This window comes from Fukomys damarensis, unplaced genomic scaffold (assembly GCF_012274545.1).
Source record: "Fukomys damarensis isolate Sample0158 unplaced genomic scaffold, DMR_v1.0_HiC HiC_scaffold_37, whole genome shotgun sequence".
In the NCBI taxonomy this organism is placed as follows: Eukaryota; Metazoa; Chordata; class Mammalia; order Rodentia; family Bathyergidae; genus Fukomys; species Fukomys damarensis.
In genome coordinates, this window is record NW_022900949.1 from 11,812,392 (window position 1) to 11,835,035 (window position 22,644).

The following is a 22,644-nucleotide window of genomic DNA, read 5'->3' on the forward strand; positions in this document are numbered from 1 at the left end:
ATTTTGTTCAGATGACTGCAGAACCTGGAAAAGCTGTTGCTGCTATTGATGCATAACATACTGCTATTATTAGTCTTTTTATATAAATATAAATATATATATGTACATATATATGTATATATATATAAATTGAATTTTGGGAAACTTTCAGATATCTGAAACCCAAACGGTGTCACTTACACCTGAGTGCGATTCAGCAGCCTCCACACTCGTACTCCCCAGGAATTGGCCGATGCCTGCCCAGTCATCTGTCCAGTCACCTGTCCCAGTATCCTCCCATCCAAGACAGCCCTTCTTCCTGGGCCCAGCCCGTGCTGGAGGAGGCCAGGGACCCAGAGATGGCTCCATTCCACACCCTGCCTGGGGGAGCTCCTGGGTGAAGCAGGGTGGGGTGGGGTGGGTAAAGGAAGCAGAGGCAATCAATCATCAAGAAGGTGGAAAGATGCTCAGGAAGCACAGAGAGAACACCTAGACATCAGAGCAGACTTTCAGGAGGCAACACTAGAGAAAAAGGTGGGAGCCGGGCATGGCGGTGCACACCTGTCATCCCAGCACTCAGGAGGCTGAGGCAGGAGGATCGCTGTGAGTTCGAGACCAGCCTGGGCTACATAGTGAGTTCCAGGTCAGTCTCAACTACATAGTGTAAAAAAAAAAAAAAAAAAAGAATCAAAAAGAAGCTGGGCATGGTGGTGGCACACACACACTATCCTTGCACTCTGGGAGGCTGAGGCAGAAGGATAGCAAGTTTGAGCCCAGCCTGGGCAATGAATGTAGTGACTTAGCAAGGCCCTACCTCCCCCCAACAAAAACAACAACAACAAAAAAAAAAACAAACGTAAGTCTGCAAATGTAACTCAGTGGTAGACCATGTACTTGCACTAGGTCCTGCTTCCCATGCTCAGCACCAAAAAAAAAACAAACAAAAAAAAGCCTATATGCAATTACCATATAACCTTCAACTCCACTCCTAAGTATCACACACACAAAAATGAAAATATAGGGTCTGGGGGTACAGCTCAGCGGTACAGCACTTGCCTAGCATGCAGGAGGTCCTGGGTTTCAGGAAAGAAGGAAAGAAGGAAAACAGGAGAGAAAGCAAAGAAAAGACAAGAGCCAGGTGGAGTGTGCACTCCTGTAATCCTAGCACTTGGGAGGCTGAGGCAGGAGGGTCACGGCGAAGTGGAGGCCAGCCTGGGCTACATAGTAAGCACATGACTAAAGCCTGAAAGACACAGAAAGACCCTCTCTCAAAAAATCAAGAGAGAGAACTAAGAAAAGTATGAAAATGAAAAAGAAAAATAGGGCCACACCAAAACTTATGCCTGAATGTTCATAGTAGTATATTCACAACAGCCGAAAGATAGGCACAATGCAGTTGATAAATGGATAACTCAAACCCTGGCCCCTCTGTACAATGCAGTAGCCCTTGGCCATGAAAGGAAGATCACTGAACCCCAGCACAAGCAAGCCTGGAGAACACAATGCCAAGAAGCCAGATACAAAAGGCAGCGTGGGGTAGGAGGCCATTGATAAAAGCTGCTCAGAGCTCACAGGCCTTAGAGGCAGAAAGCAGTTTGGGGTGACCAGGAGAGGGGCCGGGAGGATGGGACAGAATTACCTCATGGATCAGGGCATTTTAGGAGGTAATTTTTTTCAGTTTTTTGAGACAGGGTCTCACTATGTAGTAGAGACTGACCTAGAACTCACTATGTAGTCCAGGCTGGTCTCAACTCACAGTGATCCTCCTGCCTCAGCCTCCCGAGTTGCTGGGATTATAGGCATGTGCCACCATGCCCAGCTCCCAGGAGATAATTTTTTAAAAGTTTGAAACTAGAGGCTGGGGATTTGGCTCCGTGGTTCTGCCACCTGCCTTGCAAGCACAAGGACCCAAGTTTGATCCCCGGCACCAAAAAAAAAAAAAAAAAAGTTTGAAACTAGAGAAAGCTTGGTGGTTGCACAGCACTAGGAATACCCAAACACCAGTGAATGTTCATGTTCAGTTAAAATGATCAACTGTGTGTTATGTCAATGTCACATTAGTAAAAAGAACATACAAAACACAAGCCATAATTATGTGCTTATAGATCATGACTCAGCCTCCATGAAGCTTCCACCTATTTTCTCTCAAACACCAATAAGAGAAGAGGCGGGGGTCCCCAGGGGCGCTGTGCCTTCTTTGGGACCAGGGGCCAGGTGTGGCCCCAGAGGCCCCGTGATGGGTGGAGACCACAGGCTTGGCAGGCACTGACTCAGAGCCCCACCTGCTCCCTTCCAGAATTCCCCATCCGGCTCCTCCCGTTGGGGAGGCCTCGGCCAGGCCTGGGCTGGGGTGCTGCTTGAAGACTTACAGCCAGGCAGGATGGAGCTCAGGGAACAAGCTCTGAGGCAGAGGAAGAGGACGAAGAGCAGAAGAAAAGGAAGAAGAGGAAGAGAAAAAGAAGGGGGGAAAGGAGACAGGCGCGGTGGCACACACCCATCGCCCCAACACTCTGGGAGGCTGAGGCAGGAGGATCACAGGTTTGAGCCCAGTCTGGACAGCTTAGTAACTTTAACAGACCCTGTCTTAAAATAAAAAGTAGAAAGGGCTGAGGATGTAGCTCAGTGCAACAACCCCAGGTTTAATCCACAGTACTGCAAAAAGAAAAAGAAAAAAAAAAAGGAGGAGGCTTATTTTAGCACCTACCCCCTTACATTATTTCAGTTTGGTGCGGCAGCACTGGGGATCGCCCCGGGGTCTCACACATGGTAGGCAAGCCCTCCGGCACTACGCCACATCCCAGCCTTACACTGTATTATTTATCCTACACAGCAGCTCACGTTCAGCAGATCGGACACTAAGAGGCTATACGGCTGAGCCTGGTGCTGCACGCCTACGATCTCAGCACCCCGGAGGCTGAGGCTGGAGGATCGCCACAAGTTGGAGGCCCGCCTGGACTACACAGCGAGACCCTACTCAAGCAAAACGTAGGGCGGGTGAAGAGGCGAGGCACAGCTGGTGCGGAAGGGACAGCAGCCCTGGGTGGCAGCCAGAGATGGCCTGCAGATGTGAGGCTGCAGAAGCCCAAGCTGCGGCCAGGCCCCTAAAATTCCTGGCACCCTTTCTTTCCCACCCCTCTGCTCTCCGGTTTTAACTGAGCCTCTGAGGTGCTCGGCTCCATCAAGGCTGTGATGAGGGTGCGGGGCCCCACGTGCAAGGGAGACAGCGACGGACACAGATGCACCCGGGTCCGAAGGGTTAGCGCTGAGGCTGGGACAGTCCAGAGGACAGAGCCATGTTCTCTCAGCAGAGTCAGCAAGGCTCCTTGAAGAAGGGATTATTGGTGCTGGGCTTTGCAGGATGAGCAAGAGTTTGCCAAGCACCCAGGGGAGTCCCACACCTTGAGACAGGCATGGGCTGCATAAAAGAACAATCCTTCCACAACTCCTTCCAGGCCAGGCAGGAAGCATAAGATCAGCCAGCAGGATGGGCCACCAAGAGCCCCAGGTAGGGCAGAAATAGCATAACCCAAAGCACAGGAGTCCTGTGACCTCAACTGAGCAGCGCCTACCTAATGAAACCTTGGGTAAACAACTGCCTACCCAAATGTGTTTGGCTCTGACTTCCGTGTAGGTGGACAGCCCCTCGGTGTTCACGGGTCTCCTAGGTGTTGTCTCACTTCTGTCCACATTGTTCCCGTATCATGCACTGCTGTTCCTGCTTTGGCGAACTCCTATTCATTCCTCAACACCTGACTCAAATGACCCTTCTTCTGGAGAGCGCACCTGTCTAGAAGCTCTGATAGAGTGCGGGACTTGAGGATTCGGTCACTGCTCGGAGGCTCAGCTCACCTACCTGAGGCACTCAGCACAGGCTTGATGTAATCGGGGTGCACCAGAACCAACAGCGGCAGGACAGGCCCGGCCCACACCAGGACCACGTCATTCATTCTGTCCAGCACCTTCTTCTCATCTCGAAGGCCCTTCTCATTCGGGAAATACTGTGGAGGGAAGGCGGGGTGGTGAGCGTGTGCCCGACCCAGCTTCCCCTCATGCTCCCTCCTGCCGCCTCCCCTCGCCTCAAGACAATCCCAGAAGCAATGAATGATTGTACACAGGCAGCTACAACTCACTGAGCTCTCACTTCCTCCTCTGAGAAGTGGGGTACAGCCGACGCTTCCTCTGAGGGCAGCCCAGAGGACTGATGCAGAAAGCAAGAGCACAGCCTGGTTGGTTCAATAAATAAAGATAAGCCAGGCCTGATGGCACATGCCTACAGGTCCAGCCACTTGAGAGGCTGAAGCAGGAGGATCTCTTGAACTGGCCTAGGCAATACAGCAAGATCCTGTCACTTAAAGAAAACAAGGGGGGCCTGGGCATGGTGGCGCACACCTGTAATCCCAGCAGTTCGGAGGCTGAGGCAGGAGGATCACTATGAGTTCGAGACCAGCCTGGGCTACCTAGTGAGTTCCAGGTCAGTGTCAACTACATAGTGAGACCCTGTCTCAAAAAATCAAAAAAACTAAAGAAAACAAGGGGGAGAGGGGTCCTGGGGATGTGGCTCAGTGGCAGAGTTCTTGCCTGGCCCTTGGGTTCCAGCCTGAGCAACACACACACACATGCAAGAGGAAACTCAGTAATGCTAAGAGTTGGTATTTATCAAATACTCGCTGTTTACAACATGGATATCAGCCATGATGATGCATTCCTGCAATCCCAGCACTCAGGAAGCTGAGGCAGGAAGACGGCTTTGAGTTTGAGGCCCGACTGGCTCCATAGTGAGTTCAAGGCCAGCCTGAACTGCACAGGGAGACCCTGTCTCAGAAAAACAAAAGGAATAAACACCAGTGGAGCTTAGCGGCACAAACCTAAATCCCAGATAGTTGCCGGTCGGGTAGATCATGAAGTCAAGGCCAGCCTGAGCAACTTAGCGAGACTCTATCTCAAGACAAAATTTTCAGCAGGGCTGGGGCTGCACCGCAGTGGGACAGCACTTGCCTAGCATGCAGGAGGCCCTGGGTTCCATCCCCAGCACAACTCCACAGAGAGCACCCTGTCTGCATGTGCTTGGGCTGCACCGGCACAACGGGTCACAGACTGTCCCCTTCCACACGGACCCGATGAGGTCTTTGCTGCTGTTGCGCCCCCCGAGGTCTGTAAGTGAGCAACTGTCCTTGTCTGGGGTCCCTCAGAAGCGTGTCCTGAGACACGGCTGCTAAGATGGGCGGTTTGTTGGGGCGATAACCCCCAAAGCATGAATAGGGATGGAAGGGAAGGCAGACGGGAAAGGGTAGGTGGTGGGTGGTGCCACCGTGGAGCCCCCGGGCTGAGTCCCACGAGGGAGTTTTGGAGGATGGACCAGGCTCTGGACCTCTGAGTCAATCCCCTGAGGGTGACAGAGTTGGGGTATTTATCCACCAACACCTGCCAGTCGTAGGCTGAGGGCTGTCCCTGGGGGCTAGAAGTCCTAAACTCCGGGAAGCTCCTAGAATGCAAGTGCTGGGGGCTGGAAGTGGGGGTGGGCACAGATGGAAGAGGGGTCATCACAGCCAGAGGCGGCACCACAGCACCCAGAAGTGGGCCTAGAAGATGTGGGCAGGCCCTGGCATCAGCTGCCATCGTGGCAAAGCCAGCATCCAGACACCCGCCACCCAGTTCCAAAACTCCTGTTCTCACCCATCGTGCTCTTAGACGAAACAGAAGGGCTGAGCCAGTGGATGTGAGTTCAAATTCACCCTTAGCAGCCATGAAACTGTAGGCGTTACTGAATCTCTCTGAGCTCAAATCCATAAATGAGAATCCATAAAATAGAGTAGATCCATCTTTTGGGGGTGGGTCCTGGAGATTGAATCTAGGACCTTCCCACTGAATTATATCCCCACCGCCACCACTACCTTTTTTTCTGGACATGGATCAGTTGCTCAGGTCGGGCTTGAACTTGCAATCCTCTTGCCTCAATCTCCCAGAGTTTTAGAATTATTTAGGCACGCGCAACCACACCCAACTTCTATAAATATTTCACAAGGGGAGGGCTCAGATACAAAGGAGCCTAACCCAATGCCTGGCCAGGAATAAGGCCCAACAATTATCTTATGAATGAATGAACAGAACTCTTCTCTGGCTGGGGCATCTCCTTCTCGTCCACACCCAAGGAAAACTGTGGCCTCACCCAGACCTCCTGGAATTAGAAGATGGGCTGGACCCATGATACCAACACTGGGCTGCAGGCAGAACCAGCCCTGGCCAACTGCCCAGGACAAGAGAGCTTGGTAGCCACCTCTGAAACCCTCACCAAAGCCACAGAGAGCTTTCTAGAGTAAGGACACTGGAGACAGAGCATGAAAATTGAGTAGAAGTTCATCTACCAGGGGAGAATATTCTGGACAGAGGCACAGCTTGGCAAAGGCCTTGGGGGTGGCAAGTGGGACCCTTGCTGCTGAAGCCGGAAGCTGATCCTTGGGACTGGAAAATGGTGGCCAGCGAGGGTCAGAAAATAAAGGACCTTGGACACCAGCCCCTCTCCAGATGGTAGGGGAGAGCCAGGGAGGGTCATAGCAGGGACCCTTAGAAAAACTCAACCCTGTAGGTTGATCTTAGACTTCTGGCCTCCAGAATTGGGAGCAACACATTTCTGTTGCTTCAGCCACCCAGTCTTTGGTACAGGCCCCCGTCAGTATCCAGAGGATTGATTCCATAATCCACCCCCGAGGATCACCGAAATCTGAGGATATTTAAGCCCCTTTAGTGAAATGGCACAGGGCTGGGGGTGTAGCTCAGTGGTAGAGCACTTGTTTAGCACGAAAGAGGCCCTGCCTTCCATCTTTGGCACCACAAAATCAAAAACAAAAGTTCTTTGAGCCAGTATGTGGGAATCTGTCTTATTCCTTCAAGATACTCAACCCAACCCAAGAAACACTTAAAATATTTCTAGAATCATCGGATCCTTCAAGTTTCTGTGGAAGCCAGCCGTGGAGCACACACATCCTTCACCTGTATACCAGATTTGGTGAGGGCCAAAGCCGTGACAAGTGTGATTCTGAGGAATCCCCAAAACAGTCCCATGAGATTATGAAAAATTAACAGGCAGCCAGGTGTGGTGGCGCACGCCTGTAATCCCAGCAACTCGGGAGGCTGAGGCAGGAGGATCGCTGTGAGTTCGAGACCAGCCTGGGCTATAGTGAGGTCTAGGTCAGTCTCAACTACACAGTGAGACCTTGTCTCAAAAAACCCAAAAAATAAATAAATAAATAAAGGTCAAGATTATATATAGTCTTAAAATGAATATAATTATATGTATTACAAGCATAGACTAATAAAAACTGTTTTAAAAATGAAATACAGCCCAGGAACGGCACACACCTGTAATTCCAGCACTCGGGAGACTGAGGCAGGAAGTTTGCCGTCCCTTCAAACCAGCTTGGTCTACATACTGAGTTCAGGCCAGCCTGAACTAGGAATTGAGACCCTGTCTCTAAAATAACAACCACAAAGGACCCACGAGTGCCGCCAGGCAGACCCTTGGACCCCTTGGACCCCAGCAGGCCCGGCCCCTGCCCGGCGCTGGCCCACCACACGCACCGTGCCCAGGTGACCTATCAGCCAGTTCTTCCCCGGTGGCTGAGGGAAACAGCGCAGGCGGCGGCAGGTGCTGTAGAAGGCCCAGCAGGTTCGCAGCAGCCGCAGCAGCAGGCTGAAGAAGGCGAAGAGCAGGGAGAAGAGGAGGGCGGACACCGCGCAGGTGCGGAACGCTGTCCTTTCCAGGCCCAGGAAGTGCAGCAGGTGGTCTGTGACGGGCAGCATCCTGGGGCACACGGTAGGCAGCGGTGAGGGGGGGGGTGGGGCTGCTACACAGCCACTCCTGCGCCAGACGCCGGAGGACCCGTGGGGTCCAGCACGGTGGGCCCGACACGCAGCAGGTGCCGGTGCCAGACACGCCAGCGTGGCCGATTGAGCCCCAGCCGTGGCCTCGGCCAGCCTGGGTGTGCGATACCCACTCCATCCCCTCCGCTGTGACGTTTGCGAGACACCCTTTATTTTTTAAGGGACTGGACCCTTAACCACTGAGCCACACCCCCAGCGCTTTTTAATATTTTACTGTGAGACAGTATCTTGCTGAGTTGCCCAGGTTGGCCTTGAACTTGTGATTCTCCTGCCTTATCCTCCTGAGTTGCTGGGATTACAGGTGTGTGCCACTGCATTCAGCTCATTCTTGCTTTTGTCATAGTTTGTTTTTTTTATTTCTTTTGCATTGTTTTTAATTATTGGTCTTTTGAGACAAGGTCTCCCTTGTAGTTCAGGCTGGCCTTGAACTCACTATGTAGCTCAGGCTGGCCTCAAACTCACAGTGATCCTGCTGCCTCAGCCTCCTGAGTGCTGGGATGACAGGAATGCACCACCACACCCGGCTTCTATGTGGCCTTTTGTATCCAGCTTCTTTGACTCAGCTTAATGCTTACAAGCTGCACCCAGGCTTTGGTAAGGATCAGTGTTTTATTGCGTCTGTTGCTGAGTAATATTCCACTGCATGGATAGGCTGATCCATTCCTCTGTTGACTTGGGCTGACTCTGCCTTGGGGCTGTTGTGAAATATGCTACCCTGAACGTGTGTGCACTTGTGTGTGTACATTTGAGTACCTGTTCTCAGTTCTTTTAGGTTCCTTGGTCCTTAGTGGTAGTTTCTGCAATTGCTTTTCAAACAAGTTCCCGGCATCCAAATCTTTCTTTGAGGGTCAGCTTCTGAAGGAACCAAAACAGTACCGTAAAGAAAGCAGTGAGCCAAACAAAGTGTTCAGAGTGCTGCTCACTACACTCTGAAACATGAAACCCTCATCCCCAGGAATATCAACAGCAGCTCCCTGATGGGCCCCGCCTCAGTCCTGTCACCCTCACTTTGCAGGCCCATGATTCCCAGATAACCCCAAGGAGATTTTTTTTTTTTTTTTTTGGAGACAAGATCTCATTATGTAGCTCAAGCTGGCCTTGAACTCACTATGTAGCCCAGGCCGGCCTTGAGCTCATAATGATCCTCCTGCCTCAGCCTCCCAAGTGCTGAGATGACAGGTATGTGCCAGCCTCCGTGGAGATTCTTAAAAGTGGCTGGGTCCTTCCCTCTTCTCTCTCAGCTACCTAACCCTACTTAGTCAAGGGTTCCCCCATGCTCCTATCTCCTTGGCAACACAGCCACAGGAACCCCTACCTTCTAGTCCTCTCCTGAGTCCTCAGTACCACCCATCCCACGATGCTGTTGGATTCGTTGCATCTTCCCCTAGTCAACGCCAAACCACATTATCAAGACAGAAGCAAAATTTCCCTTCATTACCCACATCCTGGGAGATAAACTGGCTGGTTCATCACCAAATTCAGAGATCCCAGTCGGGATAGATGGTCTGACTATAATATGGACCCCATAAACACTCACTAAGATGGCTACTACTTAAAATAAAACAAAAAGAGGGCCGGGCGTGCTGGCGCATGCCTATAATCCCAGCACTCGGGAGGCTGAGGCAAGAGGATCACAAGTACAAGCCCACCCTGGGCAACATAGCAAGACCCTGTCTCAAAATTTTAAAACTAGGGCTGGGGATTTAGCTCAGTGTTTCTGCCTCCTGCCTTGCAAGCACAAGGTCCTGAGTTTGATCCCCGGTACCAAAAAACGAACAAACAAAAAAACGGCTTTTCAAATAAATTGAAAGAGCTGAGGTGTATAGTCAGTGACAGAGTACTCGCCTGTCATGTACAAGGCCCGGGGTTCCTTCCCCAGAACTGCAAAAAAGAGAAGAAAAAAGAAAAAAGTTTTGGTGAGAGAGTGAAGAAATTGGAACCTCTATATAGGATCCATAGGGATGTAAAGTAGTACAGTTGCTATGGAAAACATTTGGCTATTGTCCCCTTAAAAATTAAACATAAATTCCAGGCATAGTGGTAGAGGCCTATAATTTCAGCACTTCGGAGGCTGAGGCAGGAGAATCACGTCTGGGCTCAGCCTGGGCAACTTCCAAAAATTAAACATAGAAGTATCATATGATCTAGCAACTCTATCTTTGCATATGTACCACCCCCCAGTAAGAAGGAGATCTCAGAGAGATATTTATACAAGTTCATAGCAGTACAATTTACAACAGCCAAAAGGTGAAAGTAACCCAAGTATCTATCCACAGATGACTGGATTAGCAAAATGCGATGTATCCACTTAATAGAACATTATTCAGCCTTAAAAGGGGACCGGATGTAGAGACAGACTTGTGTAATCCCAGCACTCTGGAGGGCTGAAGCAGGAGGATCACAGGTGAGAGCCCAGTCGTGGCAATTTCACAACTTATTAAGACCCTGTGGGAGCCGAGCATGGTGGTGCACACCTGTAGTCCCAGCACTTGGAAGGCTGAGGCAGGAGGATAAGGGTGAGTTCAAGATCAGCCTGAGCTACTCAGTGAGTTCAAGGCCAGCATGTACAGCCGTGGCCAGCTGGGATGGTCCCATTTGTATGAGGTTCCTAGAGCCATCAAATCCACACAGAGAGACAGGGGGGCTCAGGGATGGGAGAGGAGGCATGGGGAGTAAGTGTTCGGTGGGTCTGGGATGGATCTTGGTAACGGCTGCACAGCGATGTGAATGTACCCAACACTGCCAAACCGCACACTGGACACAGGCTCCGTGGTAAATTTCACCACAATGGACAAAACTCTTTAGCCAAGCTACTCGAGAGACTGAAGCGGGAGGATTGCAGATCAAGGCCAGTCTGGGTAATGTAGTGAGATCCCATCCCGAGAGTAAAGAAAATGAAAAGGGCTGGGCGTGTAGCTCAGTAGCAGAGTGAGGCAGTACTAGAGCGCTCCTCACTGGCGTCCCAGTACTGCAAAATTAATTCATTAAAATAAAAAATTAAAAATAAGAAGGGCTGGGGGTGTAGGTCAGTGGTAGAACCCTTGCCTAGCATGCAGAAGGCCCCGAGTTCATAGCACCTCCAGAAAAGATTTTTTAAACGTTAAAGACATCCAGGCCGGGTGTAGTGGCACACACCTGTAATCTCAGCACGAAGGCGGATCACCAGGAGCCAGAGGCCAGCCTGGGCTACATAGTGAGTTCAGGGCAACCTGAATGACAGAGCAAAGCTCCCTCCAAAAAGGAATTAAGTTAAGACCAGCCGGAGTAGGTGACACTCCCCTTGCAAGCCCCTGGGATCTGCAGAGGGCTGGTGACTAAGCAACCTCACAGAAGTGCGAGGCCCTCCTCCAAGTCCCAGATGGAAGGCAGAGGCTCTGACTAGGGACGCCGAGGTGCCCCTGGCTGTTTCCCCTGGGCAGCTCCCGGTGACACCGTCACCGGGAGCGGCCCTGCATGATTCCATCTTTAACAACTGCACAGTAACAGACGGCTCTTCCAGGACGCCAGGGAAGCCAGCAGGGCCGGGGACTCTTTGTGTCGCTCTGGCTCTGGTCACCTCCCTGGTCACACCCTCAGAAAAGTCTTGCCTGCATTTCCTCAGCACTCAGCAGATACTTTCTAATCCCAGCTCCAGGTGAGTCAGTGTAGGCATCGAGGACAAGGTAGTGAACAGGACAGGCAGGACCCTGGCTCCTTCTTGGGAGAGAAGGGGAGGAGATCACTTAATGTCGCTGTGCCAGAACCTGGCCTAAAGTATGGGGTGACGTTGCTGAGGAACTGAAGCAGGGTGGCGTGTGGGCAGGGGTCCCCAGAAAGATTCCCATTTCCCGATCTGCAGAAGCTGGGACCTCGAAGCTGGGGTGCAGCGAGGATCCTGAGTTAGGGAGAGGACTGTGGTTATGCCGGTGGGGGGATTAAACATAACCACAAATGTCCTTATAAGAAAGAAGCAAGCCGGAAAGCCGGAGTGGGCCATGGTGGTGCACGCGTGCACGCGCGCACGCGCACACACACACACACACGCGCGCGCGCACGTGCAATCTCGGCCCTCCGAGGCCGGAGTGTTGCAAGTTCGAGGCCAGCCTGGGCAATTTAGCAACGTAGTGAGGCCCAATCTTAAAGTTAAAAGAATAATAAAAATAAGTGCTGGGCGCGGTGGCGCACACTGTAATCCAGCACTCGGGCTGAGGGAGGAAGAGTGTGAGCTCAAGGTCAGCCTGGACTACCTAGAGAGAACTTGTCTCAACAAAACGAAACAAATAAATGCATAAGTTAAGGGCTTGGGATACAGCTCTGTGCAAAGGCTCTGGGTCCAACCCCCAGGATGAAAAGAAGAAAAAGGAAATAGATGGAAAGAAAGAGGAGAGGGAGGGAGGGAGGAGGTGACGTGAGGCCAGCGAGAGTTGTGTCGCACAGGAGAGAAGACCCAGTGAAGATGCAGGCAGAGATCCTGTGACGGAGGCAGGGAGGCCCCAGCAGTGGAAAGAGGCCGGAGCCTTCGGAGTGGGCCTGGATTTCAGAATTCCGGCCCCCAGGCCCGTGAGAGAATAAAAGTGAGTTGTGTAAAGACACGGGCCTGTGGTCCTCTGTTTCATGAGCTGCAGGGCGAGTGGATGGAGAACACTTCTGTCCCATGAGGTTGTCTGGGGCCTTTCTGAAGAGAGGTAGTGCGTAAGAGCCCTGAGCGAAGAGGAGCCTGCATGGAGGGGTTTCGGGGCTCCCTTCCTTCCTTCTTTCTTTTTTCCCCCAGTGCTGAAGATTGAACCCAGGGCCTTTCTATTTTTTCAATTTTGAGACGGTGTCGCACTAAGTCACTATGTTGCCTACTAAGTCAACTTGTGAACTTCCTGCTTCAGCCTCCCAGAGCTCCGGTTTCAGGAAGGTGCATCCACTACGCGCGCGCACCCAAACTTTTGCCATTTCCAGACAGTGGTCTATCCTAAGCACCTTTCCCATCCATCCAGTAGGCTCCATCCCCCTCGACCTGACCTACATCAGGATACCCCCCGGACAGCCTTCTGCTGCTCATCTCTGGGGCAGCACCCTCACGACCCCCAAGAGCCGGTTCTGCAGAAAGCAGCCCCGAAGCAGACATCCGCAAATTAAATCTGCCCCCCTGCTCACTCAGACTTCTCCTATGGCTCCCCATCACACTCTGGATGAAACACAGACCCTGTGCTCAAGGGCCACAGCACACAGCAAGGGGACTCGCGCCTACAATCCCAGAACTCAAGAGGCTGAGGCAGGAGAATCACCGAGTGTGTGAGCTACATAGTGAGTTCAAGTCCGAACCGCACTACGCGGTGAGACTTTGTCTCAAAACAAAACAAACAGCAGAAGCTGGGAAAGCGCTGAGCAGAGTGATAGCAAGAGTCCTCACCCACCCAGGAAAATCTCAGCAAAGGAAATGTCTTTGCTGAACACATTTGAAATGGGAAGGGATTGGGACTACAGAAAGCAACAAGCCTAGAAGGGGGTCCCCGCTTGGATGGTCAGGTGCATGGGGAGGTGGGTGCATGAGGAAGTTAGAGGAGCTTCTCCCTCACCCCAGGCCAAGTGTGGGCTGCAGGCCTTCCTGGACAGATGCTCAGCTGAGCTCCTAGCAGAAAGAGCCTGCTGTAGTCCCCATCTGGGACTCTCTGGGAGCCTCAAGTTTCTCCTCTACAAAATGGGGATCATGTCAAAAGGCCCATCTGGCAGGGCGTGGTGGTGCACACCCGACTTCCCAGCACTCTGGGAGGCTGAGGCAGGAGGATCACAAGTTCCAGCCTAGACTGGACAACTTAGCAACTTAGCAAGACCCTATATCAAATTTTTTTTTAAAGGAGGCTGGATGTAGCTTAGTGTAAGGATGCTGGGCTCCATCTCTGGTATCTAAAAAAGACATCTGATGTCCATGGGAGAAGCTCAAGAAATAACACCTGTGATATCTTTTTTTCTCCCTGTGTAGTGCTGGGGATTAAAACCAGAGCCTTGCTCCTCCTAGGCCAATGCTCCACCATGAGCTACACCCCCAGACCACCGTGGGGAAGTCTCTACTCTCCACAGCTGAGTTCCCCCTGCCCCACAAGCTAAGAGCTTCTGTTCAGCCCACAAAAGAATACTTGACCAGAAGCTTTGAGGTGGTACAGCCACTGTGGGAAACAGTTTAATGGTTTTGTTTTTGTTTTGAGACCAGGTCTCCCTACGTAGTGCAGGCTGATGCTGAACTCACTGTGTAACCCAGGCCGGCCTCCAACTCGGGGTGATCCTCCTCTCTCAGCCACCTGAGAGCCGGGATTACAGATGCGCACAACCACGCCCCACTCAAACATGTTTTCATACAAAAGCTTACAATTGTATTGCTGATGACTGTCAGAAGCTGGGAGTGGCCATCAGCGGATGGGTGGGTAAATAAAAGACGACAAAGCCATATAATGGAATATTATTCAGCCATAACATGTGAGTGAAATACTGACACATGTCACAGCGAGCATAGACCTCCTGGAAGGCATCAGCCTCAGTGAAAGAAGCCAATCACAAAAGACCCCGTAGTGTATGGTCCGGTTTGTATGTATCGTTCAGAACAAGCAAATCTGTAGAGATGGATGGAGCGGGGGTGGTTGCCAGGAACTGGGAAAGGGGAACAGGAAATGACTGCTAGGGAAGAGATCTCTCTCAGAAGGACAAAGATGATCTGGACTGGACAGGGGATGGCTGGGCATCACCGTGAATGTACTAAATTCCTCTGGATTGCACACTTCACAAGAGTCAGTTTGGAGTCAGGCATGGTGGCACACACCTGTAATCCCAGCACTTGGGAGGCTGAGGCAGGAGGATTTCGGTGAGTTTGAGGCCAGCCAGCACTACATAGTGAGTTCAAAGCCAGCCTGAACTAATAGCAAGACTCTGCTTTTAAAAAAAAGGTGGGGGGAGGGGAGAAGAAGAAGGAAGGTGGCTGAGCATGGTAGCACGTGCCTATAATCCCAGAACTCTGAGAGGCTGAGGCAGGAGGCTCCCAAGTTCCAGCCCAGCCTGGGAAACCTACTGACTTAGCAAGGCACTACCCACCTCCAAGTTGAGTTCAAAGCCAGCCTGAACTAATAGCAAGACTCTGCTTTAAAAAAAAAAAGGCGGGGGGAGGGGAGAAGAAGAAGGAAGGTGGCTGAGCATGGTAGCACGTGCCCATAATCCCAGAACTCTGAGAGGCTGAGGCAAGAGGCTCCCAAGTTCCAGCCCAGCCTGGGAAACCTACTGACTTAGCAAGGCACTACCCCCCTCAAAAAAAAGGCTGGGAGTGTTGCTTAGTATAAAGTCCATGGGTTCAGTCCCCAGTACCAAAAAGTAAAATAAAAGAAGGGTGGGAGGGAGAGAAGGAGGAAAGGGAAAAAACATTTTGAGGGCTCCTAGGAAATTGGCCACAGAGGCCGCCTCTGCTAAGGACTTGGAAGAACAAGACACGGGGATGGAGGGGAACAACTTCCACTCTCCACCTTTCTGGCTCTTGATTTTTTTATACCATGCGAGTGGGTCACCGCTTCGTAAGCATTGTAATCAATTACACAGTCACGACCGGACTAGACAACGCAGTGAGCCCCCGAGGAACACAAGGAGGGCGGTTAATAGTGGCAAAGTGTGGACCTAGGTTCATCAACCGTGACAAATGCAGCACGATAATGCCAGGGGTTCACAATAAGGGCACGATGGAACAAAGAGGGGCTACCCGGGACTGTACTTCCTGCGGAACTCTTCCACTAGCCTGCAACACGCTAGAAAGAGGATACATTTTTAGGATAGTTTTATACTGGATGTGCAGCCCAGTAGTGGGGTGAGCTGCTTGGAAGTGTGAGTCCTGCGTTCCACTCCAGCCTTTTGGGGCTGGAGTGTAGCTCAATGGTAGAGCATTTGCTCAGCAGGCATGAGGCCCTGGGTTCAGTCCCCAACATGCAAAAAATAGAATAAAATAAGTATGACAAGGATAAAAATTGCTGGGCATGGAGGCACAAGACTATCATGCCAGCACTCCGGAGGCTGAGGCAGGAGGATCACCATGAGTTTGAAGCCAGTATGAGCTACAGTAAATTCAACGCCAGGCTGAACTACCTAGCAAGACCCTGTCTGAAAAAACAGGCTATCATAATTTTCTATAATAGCCTCCACTGTGTTTCCCAGATGCAGTGTGTAATTTTATTTTTAGTGTTTTTTTTTTTTTTCCTTTTCTTTTCCTTTCTTTGGTACCAGGGATTGAACTCTGGCCCTTGCACTTGGGAAGCAGGCAGCAGAACCACTGAGCCAAATCCCCGGCCCTTAACGCAGCATGTAATTTTACCTTTGCTCTCTCCCTCTTTTCCTAGTTACTTGATCCAAACTCACTCTGTTTTTCTCTCACCACTTATTTTTGCTTTCTCGAATAAACTTTACCAGCTGCTTTTTGCTCATTTCATTCAATTCTTTGAGGCAACTAGAACCTAGAATACAACTCTAGAAGGAGAGGCAAGCTATGCAGAACCTGGTAATGAAGCACTTTTTAGGAACAACCTACCCCAAAGGTGGGCGTGGTGGCGCACGCCTGTAATCCCAGCAATTTGGGAGGCTGAGGCAGGAGGATCGCTGTGAGTTCGAGACCAGCCTGGGCTACACAGTGAGTTCCAGGTCAGTCTCAACTACATAGTGAGACCCTGTCTCCAAAAAAAAAAAACAGAAAGAAAGAAACAACCCACCCAGAGGAACCAAGAGAGAGTGAAACGAACTTTCTGGAACAAGAACAGAGGCTTGGAGCCTGAATGGAATATAGTATAAGGGGACGGAAAGAAGGCTAGCTGCTGCTGCTGCTGCTTTGTTGCCTTCTGCCTGCTTACCATGGACTATTTCTCCTCTGTGAAGCCCCTCTTCCCTGCTGCCCTGCCTTGGAGCCAGCTGACTATGGACTGAAACCTCTACAGACTGAAAGTTAAATAAACCTTTCTTTAAAAAAAAAAAAAAAACTATAAAACAAAACCCCCCAAATTAAAAATTAGTTTAGGGCTGGAAGCATAGCTCAGTGGTAGAACATATGTTTAGCACATACTAAAGTTAAAATAGTTAGGTGTGGTGGTACATGCCTATAATCTCTAAGGCTGAGGCAGGAGGATTGCCAGGAGTTTAAGGCCAGCCTGAATGAATGAAATAGCAAAACCCTGTCTCAAAAAAATATATATTAAAATTAAATAAAATGAATTTTAAAATAGAAATTGAGTCAGATACAGTGGCACATGCCTGTAATCTCAGAACTCAGGAGGCTGAAGCAGGAGGATCTCTGAGTTTGAGGCCAGCCTGGCTACATAGTGAGTTACTACATAGCCAGACCCTGTCTCTGAAAATAAATAAATAAATATCTACCTTTAAGTAGTTGAAATGAATGAAAGATGAATTAAGAGGGCTGGGGGTGTTATAGCTCAGTGGTAGAGTGCTGGTATGTGCCAGGCCCTACCTGGGCTGAATCCCTGGTACAAATAATAATAGTGATAAAAATGCTTTGAGGGGGTGGAGACATTCTGAGGTGCCAGTAGTTGTTCCCTTTCTTTCTCTGAGTACCCCTGACATGTACAATTTCAATGTGTGAAAATTTCTCAGTGGTCCAGCTCTAGAATGCACATTTTCTCAGACACATATTATAGTTCGACTTGAAAAATTACAAGTAGAATAAAAAGTTGCTTTGGGATTGCTCAAAATGAAGAGATCACCCTTGAAACTGATTGTTTTGTGTGTGTGATGCTGGGACCAAACTCAGGGCCTTGTGTGCAGCAGGAAGGTGCTCTACACTGAGCTACATGCCAGGCCAGGATCACCCTTTAAAAATGCAACCTCCAGCTGAGCATGGTGCTGCACACTTGTAATCCCAGCCCTCAGGAGGCTGAGGCAGGATGATCGCCAAGAATTTGAGACCACCCTGGGCTACACAGTGAGTTCAAGGCCAGTCTGAACTACACAGTGAGACCCTGTCTGGAAAAAACAAAAGCAAAACCAAGCAAAAAAAAAAGTACCTTCAAAATAATAATGATAATGATTAACTACTGTGCTGCAACTCTAGCTGAGCATGCTGGTACATTCAAGTAATCCCAGCACTGTGAGAGGCTGAGGCAAGTTGATCGAAAGTTAAAGAAAAGGGTGGGGGCAGGGATTTGGATCAGTGGTTCTACCGTCTGCCTCATAAGCACAAGGTCCCAAGTTCAATCCCCGTTACCCCCACAAAAAAAAGAAAGAAAGAAAGTTCAACTCCCATCTGGGCAACTTAGCAAGACCCTGTCTCAAAAATTTAAAAAACTAAAATAAAATGGGCTGGGGATGTAGCTCCCCAGTACAAAAACAAAAAATGCATCTCCAGGGAAATCCTAGCTTGGCCCCTCCCTTGGTGGACAGCCTGGGGTGAGTCCTGTTCTAGCCCTCAGCTTTTGGTTGCCAGTCTGCAAACTGGGTTGATATTAAATAGCAGCAGTCTGGAAATGCAGCTCAGTGGTAGAGAATTTGCCTAGCACACACAAGGCCTTGAGTTCCATCCCCAGCACAGCAATAACAACAGCAACAACAATAATAATAATACAGGACATGCTTTCTAAGGTTGTTGGGAGGGTTCTGTGAAAGGAGGCCTGGAAATGCCATGTTGCATAGCGTTCATGTCAGCCAGAGAAATTCAAAGCCGGCACCTTCAGAATGCTGCGGGTGGGTGCCTGCTCCTTCTCACCACCAGCCCCAGCGCCATCCCTGACACCAAACAAGGCAGCCATCGGCCCTGCCCTGGGAGAGATGGCCCCGCCCACCCCGCTGGGGACGCCTTATCTGGCAGTGGAGATGCCCAGCGCCAATGTTGTCCACACCCAGGGAGCGCTGGTTTGTCAAGTCCGCCTCGGCAGCCACCAGACAGGAACTTGTTTTGCAAGGTGTGTGGGCTCCCAGGAGGGAGTGCAGAACATGGACCCTGGCTGGTGCCACTTTCTACATCCATGTGCCTTCTTGAGTGACAGGCACTGGCCTGGCACAGGAGCGCCCCAAGGCTGGCCCCATCAACCCACGTCCCAGCCTCCTCTCCACTGTATCCCTCAGCCCACAGTCAAGACAACCTACCTCCCACCTAGCATCTCCCTGCTCCCTTCCTGCTCTTGCTTTCGGCAACACCAAAGGGCTGCCACGACGCAGCAGCCATACCCCACATAGTGCCCCACCCCAGAAGGTCTGAAGGGAAAGGGGGCTCCAGATGTGGTGCTCTCCTCTGAGCACCCCGTGTTCCTGGAATTCTGAGAAAACGCTTCAGGGAGAATAGAGCCGAGTTGACAGTCAGGTGAAGGACATTCACACTGAAACTTCGAAGCCTGCAGCTTGCTTTCTTTTTTATACAGGGTCCCACTATGTAGTTCAGGCTGGCCTTGAACTCACTATGTAGCCCAGGCTGGCCAAACTTGTGTCTTTCTTTTTTATACAGGGTCCCACTATGTAGTTCAGGCTGGCCTTGAACTCACTATGTAGCCCAGGCTGGCCTCAAACTTGTGGCAATCCTCCTGCCTCAGCCTCCCAAGTACAAGAATGACAGGTGTGTTCCAGCACACCAGGCTGCCTGCAGCTTTCTTGAGCTAAAGGAGATCCTGGCAGAAAAAGTGTTTAAAGCCCTGGTAATCTAGATCATTCATGGGATGTAATCATCCCAGCGTTCCAGGCCTGGACATGAATTTCAGAGAGGATTTTCCTTAGCTGTGTGACCTCAGACAGATCTGTAACTGTCCGAGCCTCCATTTCATCATCTGTAAGACAGGAACCACTTTTCCTCACCTCGTGGGACTGCGGTGATAGGGAGCATTTTTAAAGTGCTCAGCTCACTGCCAGGCACACAGCAAACCCTTGATCAGAGAGAACTGTCGTTCCTGTCACTGCCATCATACTCATGATTGTCACCTGGCCACTTGGGATTTGAAGAACAGCCCCCCAAGGTTTGTTGGGGAGGAGAGATGACATTCCACTCTCTGAAAGTCTCCTGGGTCACCTGAACCCTTCAAGAGATAGCAGCACAGGTTGCCACCAAGATACCAGCCCAGAGCTGATGTTACAGCTCAGAAACCCAAGCTGGGCTGTACAGAGAAGCCGGGGCCATCGGAAAGTGGCCCAGGGTTTGGGGGTCAGACAGAGCTTGTTTGTTCAAATCCCAGCTGCCCCACTGGGTGTCCCTGAATGTGTGCTTCCTTTCTCTGGACCCAGGACCCTCTCCTATAAAATGAGGGTGCCTGCGAGAAAGCTGGGGAGGCTCCCCCTCTTCTGGGATGGCTTAGTGGTGAGGAGTCAGGGAGGAGCTTGCCGTTGCCAGCTCTGCCTAGACTGAGTGCCAGGACCCAGAAATCGGGGAGAAGAGGGGTTCAGGAAAAGAGGACCTCACCGGCCAGATGGAGAGTGATGCTCGTCTGAGGGGTGAGCGGGCAGACAGGACGGGCACCTCCAGCCTAAGCCCACCCAGAACAGCCTCATTTTTTAAATCTCCGCCTCTTCCTCCCTATCTGCCCACCCCCCAGCCCGAGGGTCTCCAGAAGTGACAAGTTCAGTCACACTGCAGGAGCCAGGCTGGGCCAAGAGAAGAGGACCAAGCCATGGGACACCAGATAGCATCTAACGAACAAATGACCCGTGAAATGACCCTCCCACAGCCCTGCAGCCAATCCTGGGACTCACTTTTCCTGGAAGGGTATGGGGAGGCCCTGTGACTACAGAGGAATGGACAGAAGCAACGAGCCCTGGTGAAATGCTGTGAGTCCCAAGGAGGCATCACGGCTCAGCGCTTAGAGCCATCTGGGCTGTCCTCCTGGCTGGGAGATGAGTTCTTGAGCCCCTCGCCACCTCGCCACCTCGAGGCACAGGCCGGAGACACCCTCAGGAGTCCTAGATGCACGCAGAAAGGGAAGCCGCCTGAAAGGATACTTTCACATCCCCCTAGGGTCCTGGAAGTGCGCGAGGGACCCAGGTCCCTTCCTCGGAGCACTCGCTCCGCCAGCCCAGCTCCAGTTAGGGCACCGGACTCCCGCGCGCACACTCACCCCGCAGGTCTTGTCCTCCAGCCTGGATCCTGGTGGGCAGGTGCTGCAACCTCGGCTTTGACCGCGCCGTCCTGGGCTGGCTCTTTAACCCCGCCCGCCCGTCGGAACCCGAAGCCCCGCCCCGGACACGCCCTGGACACGCCCAGATGCCCCGCAGGCCCAGGGCCGTGACTGAGAAAGCGTGGAGACTTACAGACCTGGGGAGACACGCAAAGGGAGGGAGAGGAACTGAGACTTGGAGCCCTGTCCCTGCGGGCAGAGACAGGAAAGACCCTCAGTCAGACGGAAAGACAGCATCAGACGCTGCGCCCTCATACCCCTGCTTAGCTTCCATGAGCGCCCAGTCCCCTCTCTGGACCACCCCCTCCCTCTCCAGGGCCACTCAGGGCCCCCAGCTCAGGGGTGGCTCCCCACCTGGACAGGGGTTCCTAAGCCTCATCTACAAGATGCCACAAAATCCTAGAAACCTCCTCTGGGGCTCCCAGGAATTCTCAAGCTCCAGCAGCGCTCGATTGGCTGGCTTGTTTGTTTTTGGAGACAGTGTCTCAGTATGTAGTTCCAGCCGGCCTCACACTCCTGCCTCAGCCTCCTGAGTGCTGGGATGTACCACACCTAGCCTTCCAGCAGCTCTTGGGAAACAGCCCTCTCACTCTGAATCGGGAGCCCAGCCCCTACCCTCTCCGGGTTCTGCAGCCAGCAGTAGCTGCCCCTCCACAAAGACCTCCAGCTTGGGCCAGCAGAGCTAGGCTGGCTCTGCTCCCCTGTCCCCCACACTCCCCGCCCAGACTCCCCAGCCCTTCTGCCTGGGATGCTGTCCTCGGTGGTAGGGGTGCCTGATGCTCAGTCCACCCTCAGCCGTTGCAGACACCGATGATGGGTTGGTGGGTGGCTGCCTGGCTGGTTGACCTGAGCAAGTGGGAAGCCAGGTGTGAGAAGCTCCACTTGCCTAAACCAGACTCCTCTCTGTTCATTTCAGTAAAGCTCTCTCACTTGGCGTTTGGCCCGTGGAGGGTGACGGTGTCAGGGTGAACGAGTTTTGAAAACAGCAGGACATAGAAGCAATCCACGGGGAGGCCAGAGGAGGCTACGTGAAGGATGTGACATGTGAGCTGGGACTGTAGGGAGAGGTTGGATTTCAACAGGTACAGGAGAGGAGGCGGGGTTCAGGCCGGGAGAAACTGGAAGGTGTGGCTTGGTAGGTGGCTTTCCCTGGCCTTGGGGAGTGAGAGGTGAGGAGATGGGAAAGGCCCAGCTGTGAAGGGCTTTGGAGGGCCAACCTGAGTGGCCAGAGCTGGATCTGGTGGGCAATAGGGAGCCAGGGCTGGTGCTTGAGCAGAGGAAGAACCCCTGTTGCTGTCAGTTGGTCAGTTTTAAAGCATATGGAAGACTTTTTTTTTTTCCCCCAGGGCAAAGATTTAGGTTTTCCAATGATGCTGACAAAGAAGACCTCATTTGGTACTCTGGAAAATACAGAAATTCACAAAGGCAGATGGTTTGAGAGCGATCCTTCCCAAGGCTGAAGAGGGCCAGGAGAAAAGGGTGGGGTCACCGAAGACAGGGAAGAGACTGAGACCTAGGCGCGATAGTTCAGCCCTGTTGGTCGCTGGTGGGACGTGGATTCAAGGAAGCAAGGAAAAACAGGAGGAGAGAATCTCCACCTGGTTTCTCTGCTCTCAGAGAGGTGGAGTCCGGGAAGGAAGAACCAAGTCAAGCATCTGGAGAAAAGCAACTACAGACAGGAGACCTCCTGGGTCTGTGT

General features: G+C 51.6%; 1 protein-coding gene across 1 annotated transcript in view; it reads right to left on the minus strand.

Moving 5' to 3' along the window:
- The window catches only part of LOC117284506 (cytochrome P450 4F22-like), a 34,748-nt gene extending 13,787 nt beyond the window's left edge, over positions 1-20,961 (minus strand). Inside the window, exons 1-4 of the mRNA XM_033759773.1 lie at positions 20,886-20,961; positions 8,611-8,712; positions 7,555-7,777; positions 3,833-3,977 (exon numbers count right to left, since the gene is read on the minus strand). Of these exons, the coding sequence (XP_033615664.1) occupies positions 3,833-3,977; positions 7,555-7,776 (367 nt within the window). The 5' untranslated portion in view covers position 7,777; positions 8,611-8,712; positions 20,886-20,961. The remainder of the gene's footprint in view (positions 1-3,832; positions 3,978-7,554; positions 7,778-8,610; positions 8,713-20,885) is intronic.
- Between the last annotated feature and the right edge of the window lie 1,683 nt (positions 20,962-22,644).